The 10,972-nt window shown below is 38.2% G+C and overlaps 2 protein-coding genes across 2 annotated transcripts; both read right to left on the bottom strand.

The window, feature by feature from the left end:
• Positions 1 to 6,218: 6,218 nt before the first annotated feature.
• Positions 6,219 to 7,568, bottom strand: mRpL24 (mitochondrial ribosomal protein L24). Its single transcript, XM_065495093.1, has 3 exons — positions 7,283 to 7,568; positions 7,080 to 7,225; positions 6,219 to 6,742 (listed from the first exon to the last, which is right to left on the bottom strand). The coding sequence occupies exons 1-3, from the start codon at positions 7,459 to 7,461 to the stop codon at positions 6,288 to 6,290; spliced, it is 780 nt and encodes a 259-aa protein (XP_065351165.1). The 5' UTR covers positions 7,462 to 7,568; the 3' UTR covers positions 6,219 to 6,287.
• Positions 7,569 to 9,379: 1,811 nt separating this feature from the next.
• On the bottom strand, positions 9,380 to 10,681 carry LOC135946621 (cuticle protein 16.5-like). Its single transcript, XM_065494914.1, has 2 exons — positions 10,522 to 10,681; positions 9,380 to 10,083 (listed from the first exon to the last, which is right to left on the bottom strand). Exons 1-2 carry the CDS (start codon positions 10,525 to 10,527, stop codon positions 9,757 to 9,759), a joined length of 333 nt encoding a protein of 110 aa, XP_065350986.1. The 5' UTR covers positions 10,528 to 10,681; the 3' UTR covers positions 9,380 to 9,756.
• Positions 10,682 to 10,972: the final 291 nt, after the last annotated feature.

Raw genomic sequence — 10,972 nt, forward strand, 5'->3', positions numbered from 1 at the left:
CGCCAGGTGACAGTGCAAAGGTGACCTACTAAATCCCTATATAGAGTATGTTGCATCTGCACCATTATATATTGAATGTTGACCATACTGGTTCTCGTTAATTAGATCACCGAAATTAAGCGCAGTCGATAGATGGATGGCCGACCACCTGGAAAGCCATTTTGCTGGTTTGCACCTTTCCAGCATGCGTGTTTAGGCATCACGAGACGAATGTCTATAGCGTTTCAATGCAGTCCTCGGCGGTGCGGAGGCAAGTAAGTGGCCCTTGAGTGGGCTGGGTCCCCGTGCGCCCATGTTGTCCCCCCGTTCGCGGTGTTATTCGCACTCGGAATTCAGCATTCGTGCTAGTGCAGTGCATGCGCTTCCCCCCAGACAGAGATGTTGCAATCCCTGGTATCAATTGCTGATGCATTCATTAAACTTATTCCATTACGAGACATATACATACGGCGACTGCTGTGACCTTGGATTAACGCCAGAACACAAACACGTGAGGTCTCAACACCTGACTCCATGGAACATGGTGTTTCATTGCTGGATCAGACCAAAGTGAGTCTGTGCAGAAAATACTGCCCTTTTTTTAGTGAGAAGTAACAAAGCATTAATTTTTTTTCTCTATTAATTGATTAATTGTCCACTCAAATTCAGTGTTCCTAGTTTTATCCAGCCGGTTTAATCCATGGTGGTTTAAACCAGGTTTAAACCACCCTATTTTAGCCGGCTTTATTCTGGCTTTTTTATTTTTTTTGTCAAAAATCCAAAAGTTAGTTTAAAAAATATTTTTTTTGTTAAAAAAAAGCAAAAAAAGCAGCCAAATAAAGCCAAAAAAGCCGGATTAAGCCGGATAAAATCCGGATAAAACCACCTCGTTTTAGAAAAAGCCGGTTTTTTTGGAACACTGACTCAAATACATATATTGAAGAGTTTTTATAAAAAAAATATCAAGTGACAATTAACACAAAATTATGCAAAAAGTATCAAAGATCACTAGTTATAATTAAATTCCAGACAAATTTGATTTAAAATAGTGCATCAAATTAAATTAAAATTGTTATTTTAATTCATTATTTTGAGCTATACCCAGGAAAGGCAGGGTTTAATGGATCTTGTTAACTGAAACCAGGCCCATGTTTGACCGGAAACCTCATTGAAAAACTTTACGAGCACTTGAATTTCGTGGCATAGTATGTTTGAGTTTTCTCAAAATCAGCCCATGTTTAAAAAAAAATGTAAAATATTATACGTCTTTTAGGGTGCAACCAAAGGGGTTGGAAGGTTGGTAGTGTTGGCTTTCTAGGAGAGGTTGAGACTAGTCCAGCAGTGTGCAGTTTTTAAAAATCTGAAAGATAAAAGATGAGAATTGAACGTGTTAACAATATTTGAAATCTGGAAAAGCACAGATATTATATTTTAGTTTTCAAATTTTTTAATAATAAAACAATAGGTTAAACGTCATTTTAGGGTTTGAAGCATGTTTAAAACACTTAATCTAAAACCAATTTGAACTGATTTGGTGAAAACTGTAAATTCTAAAACTCGAAATTCAAGTTCCCGTAAAACCCGCACACGTGCGGGTCTCAATGGCGTTTTCGCTAGTTTCAATAAATACAAATCATCAAGACCTTCAGAGTATGCACCTATCCTGGACATTGGTGCTTTTCCTTTTCGGCTGGTTCGCATTATTTCCGGCAGCAGTATATGGTGACACTGAAGGTCATATACCATTTTTATCAGATCAAGGTGACATTCTATTTTCGTTTCTGGTTTGTTCCAAATTCACAAAAATAAACCCCAAAATGTTTCTGCGTGATTGGCACTTTGTTTACCATCGAAAACGTCACAGGTCACATTTACGGTTCACGCGTGTGAAAAGTCGATGGCGTCGTCGAAGAAATTTCCGCGGCAGCATCACGTGAATGGCATAATTAGTGCAATACAAACGAGCGAGAGCGGGTGGCAGTAATTGGCAATCAGCGTCGAAAGCAGCGTAGAGGCGCGGCGCCTGCCTCGAGACCGCCGGGCACGTGGCACCCTGCACTTCGCCCATGTGACACGGGGGCGCCGGATCAAAAGGCTAAAACACGGCTCACATGCGCTTATCCTCTGTGCTGCCTCCTGCTCCACACTTCACAAAGGACATTATTTCACAAGTTCTCGCTCCTTCGATCCGCAGAGATTTGCATTCGATTTTCCGCTTATTTCGTCGTTCGTTTTTTATGTAGTCCAATAAAATAGTTCTCACGAAAAGCAAATTTCAAGACGTATATAAATATGTACATGAAGATATATTTAGAAAATGCATTAAGGGCATGGAGCACGGGTGGTCGCAGAGGCGCTTGGATCCGATCGTGGTCTCATCTTTTCGCCTCCTTGCAACGAGAGCTCTTTCATTTAAACGCCAGACATATATTATGTCCCTGAAGCCGCTGGAAAGGTGCGAAAACCAGCATTAACTAACCACTATTTTTTGCTATTTCTGACCTTGGGCATTTTAATTTTTGTATAGCTATATTAATTTTGTTCACTCTTTTATTTAATTATTGATTTTATTAAACGCAAATGCGTGCAACAATTTTAAATCTACACAATTTATCATTTTTTACACATTTTTTAAGCTTCCCTGCTCAGAGTTAATGTTCTTGCCGTACACGTTTGAATATGATATTTTTCACATGTCTCGCCACAGAAATTACATTTTCAGTCAATATTATAGGTTTATAATGGAAAGTTGCATTGTTACAGGAAGCAAAGTGATAGCCATGACAAGCAAATCTTGTAAAAATATGTCTGTCGGGAAAATCTGGACCACGCCAGTTCTCATTAATCATCGTTTCAGTCTCAAAAAATTCGTCACAAATAAGCAATCTATTAATTGTTTTCTTGGATTCACAAAATTTTTCATACACATCAGTCCCTGGTAAATTAAATCTATTTTTCAAGTCAGTTGTGTACAAATTAGAGTCTTTCGCAATCAATTCATAGAATTAACGAGATCTACTGTACTTTGAATTTCCAAGCAGCTTTCTCTAGGTTTTCAACCTTTTATTTAAGCTGATTTTTTTATTTTTACTTTTTACATTTTAGTCGTCTGTCTAGGAAAGCACATGTTCTGGCATCAGGGACGAAGTTTTAGGGAAGAGATCGAGAGTTGAAATAATGAAGACTGATATATTCTATGAACAATTTTATCGATGGAATGATTTACAGTTTTAATTCGATCGGACTCAAATACTGAAATTGTTTTCGTCCTGGTCCCGGCAAAATTGCGTAACTTTCAACAACCAAACGCGAATTTCCCTGTTGCAAGAAAAGGTAAACAATCAATTCGACAATGAAAATTTGGGTGTTTGTTGGACCAGGACGTTTTACAATATTAAAGAGGAATGATACTGGAAAAGCCTGGAAAATGCTTGTTGCCAATGCATAAACTCATCCCTTAGGATTCAGTTAAAGCCTAAATTGACCTTAGAAGCACTGTAATTTTTTGAGAAAATTGGCTGGAAAGTTACCGTGCTTTTCAAATGGTATAATGGCTGTCTCCTCACTTGAAATCTGATTTAATTTCAAAACCAAGAGTTTCCCCAATAAGTGGCATACACCGTTGGACAGATCTCGGTGAGAGGAATCGGAATATGCCAAGAAAATATGTTCGAGCACTGTACATTTTGGAGAAAATTGGAAAAATTTGAATTTTTATTGTAGGAAGGTCCATTTTTTATTATTGCAAATTGTTGAGCATATTGTTTATCGGTCAATTGTTTAAGGCATCCAACAATTTAAATCATTTTTAATTGTTGCCCAGTATCATTCCACTTTAAATTGACAAAATCTCTGTATCAAGCTAACTGCTGGTCGGGCTCACCCTTTTGAATCGGGTTCTGAAATTACGAAACGACACACGTCAGCATCGTGTGGCTGACCTTGGAAATTGAATTCTATAAATTTTAAAATCATATCTTTCTGCAGTTTCAACAATACTGCAAATTTAAAATTATAATAATTCAATTGGCTTTGTTGGCTTACAACAAAGGACCGCGCGCGTGAACCGCTGCTTAAAGTATAGTATATATACATATGTATATTAATACATACTTCCGCGTATATAGGGAAACAGTGAAATCATACTAATAATACAATCACTCGCGCTCAAAGCATGTCCTGCAGCTCAATGTTACGTGGTAGTGTCCCTTTGCTGAGCGTATAAGTATAACACGTGTTTGCGAGTTTTTAACTTAATTGTCTATTAGTAGCTGTTACGTCTAGTTTGGGCCCATTTCGACTTTTTTCTCTTGAGCAAGGTTACCGAGTTGTTTCTCCTTTCTCACACTGCTTTTTATCCGGCTTGTTTTTGATGTATTTTGATTTTAAAGTGAGAATAAACAATAACATATAATTCCTTTTCAAAAAATTCCATTTTAATGACCTTAACCTTTGTCCTACTACTTTGAGGTCAACAGCAAAGTTGTTCCACTTGTCTACTAGACTAGTTGAACAACGGTGTTAAAACGTTTGAACTGCCTTGAACTGATTTTTGAGAAAACTTCATACATAATAAAAAAACCCTTGAAATTCTAGTGCCCGCAAAACCTGCAAAATAAATGTTGGATAGTTTGGATTTTCTGTCAAAATATCAGTAAAATATTTCATGAAGAACTTCATAACTCCACCAGAACTATGTGCATTTTCTGGACATGAAAGGCAATTTTAACTAAACTTAAAGATGATGCAACTCTGTACAAAAATGGTGCGTGCAAAACAAAGTTATCTGTATGAACGATAATTTACACCCGGAAGTACGAGTGAAAATGACGCTTCAAAAAATGTACAAAATCAATTAAAAACAATAAGAAACCCTTTAAAACCGACTAAAACGTTATTATCAGGAGTCGCGCGGCTTTTAGTTTGACAAAACACCGTCAAAAATTTAATCCCATTTTTAAATTTTCGATTAACGCGGCGTTGATAGACTTATGCAGCGCATACGCAATTCATTTGTCCTTGGAATTGTGGTTCATATTGTCGAGGAAATAATCTCATATGATGTTTGATTTTCAAGCGCAGCGAATGCTGATGTAATTATTAAACCAGAAGATGTAACCTCATAGATTCATAGGGATTCGCACCGCGATTCAGAGAAATGTGTGATCAAACCTTTAAAAATTCTGCATGCACTCTAATGACTTCCTTTCGCAATAAAAATGGAAAGTTCCCAGCAGCATTGATTGCAAAGGTATTCTCCAAAGGGAGCTTGTTGATAAATTTCCAGAACTAGACGTTGATTTCTACAGAATCTTGCGCAACAGTATCCATGCTACGAAAGCAAAATCAATCACTCTCTTTTTCGCAGAAACGGTATGAAACAACGAGTTTCCTGAATAAATTTAACAGGCGCGCACTTCTCTTCTGGTTTGAAACATTAATTTGTTTTACTCAGGGTTGCGGATATGGGAATAATTCGTTTACTTGCGGTTGGTTTTCCCACTGGGCTTTTGCAAACAAATTTTGCAGCTATTGAATTTCGCCTTTATTTAGCTCTCTTGCCAACTTGTATTTAAAATTATGGCTAAATTTAAAAAATACATACAATTTAAAAAAAAAATAATTTTAAAATACTAAACTTTATGAACCCAAGATTTTCAGGTACCGTAATCAATTTTAATGATTCTTATAATAATATTATATCAAAAGTGCATTAAACCGCCAGAAACTGGTAAAAAATAACTGCACTGGAAGTCTGGGAAAACTCGCTGGGAGATTCCCAATCCCAGCCCTGGTTTTACTAGAAAAGAAGGGAAATATTCAAAATAAAAGCTTGATTTTACGAAATACTTCCCTAGAAAAAATTAAACCTCTATATGGGCTCAGATTTCTAAACGTGATTTTCCAAGATCACATTTTTTAGAACCACACTGCTCAGCATTTCCCATGATCTATTCTGTTAGAAATATCCAAAACTTTCCAAAAAATCGCACATCATTAGATTCGTTTCGATAAGCAAATTCAAAATATGTTATGTTATTCTGAAATCCAACCAATTCAAGAAATATTGGTAGTTTGGAATTGCTAAGAATTTTAATTTTTTTTTAATCCAGACGAGATCTAGCGAACCACGAATTAATTCCTTTTGCAAATTGATAAACTTAAATCAAATATGGTGCAAAAAAAATCATTTACCACCGCATAAATCAGGTTTCCATACAGAAAAATATGCATCGAAATCAAATAACAAATTTGAATTTTATTTTTAAAAGCACTACAATTAATCAATTAATATTCCAGCTGAACAACTAGTACCAGTAGGTTTTCGCATAATTTCTGTCTTCTTTAATTCCCATCTTCTCCATAATTTCCATGTCGAACGTGCACAGTTTCGGCTCAAACGTAATTTTGGACAGTTCATCAGGGTCCGTGTCCTTGTCCCCTTCTCGGTACGACCCTTTCGTTTTATAGTCTATAGTTTCTTCGGCCATCGGCGGCATCGGGATGATCCTGCCCGTGCGCACACTGACCCGCACCTTCTCCCCTTCCTCCGTGAACCTCCACTCGATGTCGGTGCTCTTCAGGTCGGAGGGGTCGACCAGCTTGACCTCCGTTGTCACCAGTAATGGCTTCTCCCATCGCACTGCCATCCCAGGGAAGTTGTTCTTTTTGTCTTCGCCCATCATTTTGATTTCCGTGTTCAGACCTTCGACGATGATCCAGTTTTTCTCCTGGAAGACGTGAATAACGATTCCCTGCTTGCCTGTAAAACATATTATAGTTTAAATTTCTGACAAGTAAAATTTTTAGCTGAAACCAATTATTTTAGACAAAAATAAAGCTGTGAATCTCTTTGTCAGCTCTAAAAATTTTGCAAAACAGTGAATTAAAACTGTTAAAGAGTTTGACCGATTTTTTGTGCCTTGGGTCTTTAAAATAGGGATTATCCAGAAAGTTAAAAAAGTCATAACAATATAAACATGCTTGTTAATTACGATTGAACAAAAACTAGCCAAAAATTCGATTTTAAAGCATTCTCCATCACGATTTTATTCAATTTTGACGATTTAATCCATATTACTGAAGTCAAATAAGCTCACCTTTATCTTTTCCAATAAGAACTTCAACTCTGTCGCCACGGAAGAAGCTCCAGTTTTGTATAGGCTCGATCAATTCGCGTTTTATCTTCTTCCTTGGTGCGTTGTCTTGTTGGAATTCGAACGTCCACGGGCGATTTGTTGAGAATCTGGGGGAATATTTTGCATTTTAAGAATAAATTCTAGGTCAAAAATAATACACTTACTTGAAGATCTTTCGTTCAAGGGTGCGATTCAAATACTGCGGCTTTCCTCGCGGAGTTTGATACTCGATTTGCCGCATGGCTCTCCGCACATATCGCTCCGGCAAATTCGAGTATTTCAGCGTCCATTCGCCGATGGTGGGGCCCTTAACCGGCCCACACAAGGCCCGCAGCAGACGCATTCTTTGAGAAAATTATTCCTCTTTTAGACACAAGTTGATCCGAATTTGTGCAAACAGGGATTATCAGTTTAAACAGATAGATTCAAGCAGCACGATTACGACAATAACACAGACAGCTGAAGTGGGCGTGGTAACATGAGGAGAGAGGAGAGCCATCTTTTTCTGGCTACTTTGCTGCGTATGGCGCGAATTCTTAGTTGGCGCGATTATTTCGGGATGGGAATTAAGTTGTTTTACTTCATGAAGTCATGATCAAAGTCAAGGAACTTTAAATTCTGCCTTCCATGTTTTTATGACAACGTTTCATTCAATAAATCATTTACAAATAGCATAATGGTTTCATATTATTCAACATCCTTTTAGAATATCTTTGGCTTGAGGTGGAGATTAGGTAATCTACACGATAACAGATGTTTTTTTAACAATATATTTTAAACCCCTACAAGAAATGACGACATTATTTGCAATGGAAATGCACAATTACGCTTTCGCTGGCTGTTGCTCTATGGCTTACAATTAAGGATCGTATAGACACAAGATACAACAATCGACTTGAGTACTAGGAACTCGCCATTATATTTGCGATCAATTAGTGTCATACTATGTAACGTATAAGATGCAACTTAAAAACTGTATTGCGCGACACGTGACAACGTCGTTACAATTACTGTTTTGTTTCGGTTGAATATGCACGTCATCCAGTTCCTCCTTGTCCCTTTTTACCATTGCTTATAATATTGAACCTTTTTAATTAAATCGATTAAATCTGACTTACGTAATGCAATGTACGTGAGTAATAAATATGCATAATTATAATAGCAAAAACAACAATTAAGATCCAAGTCGATTTCGATTATCGCATATCCTGTGCATTGTCTACCACATTCCTTATTGTTGGTGTCATTGATTAAGGAGAGTAAAGGTACCTTTACTCTCCTTATCATTGATGTCAGAAATATGACCGCATCCAAATCAGAGAACCGCTCCCTTTTCTGATTGGTCGGTCGCCGTGGTTGCCAGTTTTCAAACCAAAAAGAGGCGATCAAATTAGTGGTTTTCAGTTTTATGCCGAATTTCGGCACGTCGAATCGTGATGAATTTTCGACTTTGTGATTCGGCTGACCTCTATATTACAATAATTAAACCCCTCTAAAATCTATGGGAAACTATAAAAAATTAAATTGCAGAGCGCTCAATTAATATTTTGAAACATTTTATCACAAACCAAAGCATGATGAGAGGGCTTTAAATTACATTGATGGTCTAGAGACAATTGCATGGAATTCGGTCTTCACTCACCCATTAAAATAATTGCGTATTTTTTACATTTGAGTGTTAAAAATAAACCAATATGTATTTTTGACAAGCATTACGTTCCTTTTGCCTCTCGATAGCACCGCGCCATAAATGGAAAAGAATCTGCAGAGCGAGCAGAGGCGTGGTGGATCAATTTCAAGGCCAAAATACACACGCAGTCTTGCTGTGGGTAGTGAGAGAGAGAAAAGACATTTCGCGTCACTCAAAATTCTTTTAGGATGTTAACGATTGCATGCCGTTCGCACCTGTCAAAGGTCAAGAACAAAGATCAATAGTCTCTGTAATATTTTTTTTCTATTCTTTTGAGCGTCACTTCAATCTTAGATGACGAAGGCCTTGATATTATTGCTAATATTTTCTTAAATTTATGTAGATCAATATTAAAACTGCGAATTAAATTTAATTTTAAAACACTTTCGCACAGACGGTCAAGAATATAGTTGGTTAAATATTCAAAACCTGATTTTTGGATTTATTTATAAATTATGAAAATTGATCCTTTTAGTCAAAATTTATTCTAGAATGTGAGAGCCCCCTTTTAATAGCTAATTTTTACCCTTCTGATTTTTGTTGGGGTGTAAAGTGGAAATGATATGGCAGATTTTCATCATGAGAGTTCTTCGTCTTTATTCATTTTGTACAAACTATTCATAAATTAACTTTGTAATGTTTTGATGGAAAAACAATAATTCTCTTTGCGGAAATTTCAGATCTCGGGAAAGTAAAAAAGTGTGCGTGTCGATATCCACCTGCGAGCGTGTGTGAGAGAGAACCTGAGTCGAAGGTAAGTTATTGACGTGTCACGACACCTTCAGTATACTGTGTCCGAGAGACCGAAAATCAGCTTCGTTTGTGCAAAACAAATTGAGTCGCGGCAGACGTGATCGTATCGTATCCTTGAGCGGGGCAGCCGAAATCCAGGTGCAGAGGTCGTCATCGTCTCGAAAAAATCAAACCACCATTAGGGTAGATGTTAATTTACAGGGCCAGGACGGCGGGTCCGGCGGCGTAGCCGTGGGTGTAGGCGGCAGCGGGGGCGTACGCGGCGTAGCCGTAGGCGGGGGCCGCGTAGGCGGCGATGGCGGGGGCAGAGTAGGAGACGGCAACGGGGGTCTGCACGTTCTGCACGATCGGGGTGTTGACGGCGTAAGCGTGGTTCTCGGCGGTGCTGTACGCGAAGTTGCCACCGATGCGGTCAGACTGGATGACGGCGCTGTCGAAGGCGGGCGCGCGGGAGATGGTGCTCAGGGGAGCGATCAATCCGGCGGAGGCAACGGCCACGAGGGCGGCGAGGGCGACGAGGAACTGATACGAAAAATTAACAAAAATTTGGTTAGAACAGTTATTTCTTGAGAATGGGTATTGAAATTTAATTTAATGAAGACTGATTAATTCAAAAATGTGTTTTAGGAAGTTGATCCAATTTAATTGGTCCTTAAAATTGATTTAATCATTTTCAGGGTAATTTAAAAAATTATTGCACTTTTTAGACTGAATTTGAAAGTCGTTATCAGAAAATTTATCAAATTTTCCAGCAAATTAATTAAAAGATTTTATCTTCTTGCTATTAGTCCTTAGAATCATCTCTAATTTTGAAAGAAATCGTGATTTTACAATACAAAATTTTAGCTCTTCGACCGCCGAAGTGAGTTAAAACGATTTTTCAAATATTAGAATGGGAATAAAATCAAATTGTAAGAAATAGAATTTTCCAGGGTGCAAACGGAGCACTAGCTCACTCACCTTCATGATTGTTGAGAGTTGTTTGTAGGTGTCAGAGCGAACTGATAATCCGTGAAGCAACGCCAGCCCTTTTATACTCAAGAGCAAGTGGCCATCATCGCAGCGAAGGATCAACCACGCCCCATCCTCGTCTCGCTGGGCTTTTGGCCGGTCGGTCGGTCGTCCCCACGCCCAAGAAGCAAGGCGAAACGCCGCTCGGACAACTCGCTGAGAGCTGTGCAATCCACTCCACGCTAACATACAGGCCGGCGTCGCACTTGAATACACACACGGCGGGGGCAGTTGCGCCTTTTTCGAAACGCGCTCATTTTTATGCGTGACAAACAGGCATCTTCTGATGCAAGCCTATGAACTAATGCCGTAGTCTACTTTTAAATTGTTGAGCACAAAAAATATTTGCAGGAAATTGAGAGTTACAAATGGGACATGAATTTTAAACTTGACTATTTTA

This window comes from Cloeon dipterum, chromosome X (assembly GCF_949628265.1).
Source record: "Cloeon dipterum chromosome X, ieCloDipt1.1, whole genome shotgun sequence".
Lineage (NCBI taxonomy): Eukaryota > Metazoa > Arthropoda > Insecta > Ephemeroptera > Baetidae > Cloeon > Cloeon dipterum.

Coding starts and splice junctions, on each gene's coding strand:
- mRpL24 (XM_065495093.1), bottom strand. CDS start 7,461: ATGCGTCTGCTGCGGGCCTTGTGTGGGCCGGTTAAGGGCCCCACCATC. Junction 7,226..7,282: donor CTTGAACGAAAGATCTTCAA/GTAAGTGTATTA, acceptor ATATTCCCCCAG/ATTCTCAACAAATCGCCCGT. Junction 6,743..7,079: donor TCTTATTGGAAAAGATAAAG/GTGAGCTTATTT, acceptor TATGTTTTACAG/GCAAGCAGGGAATCGTTATT.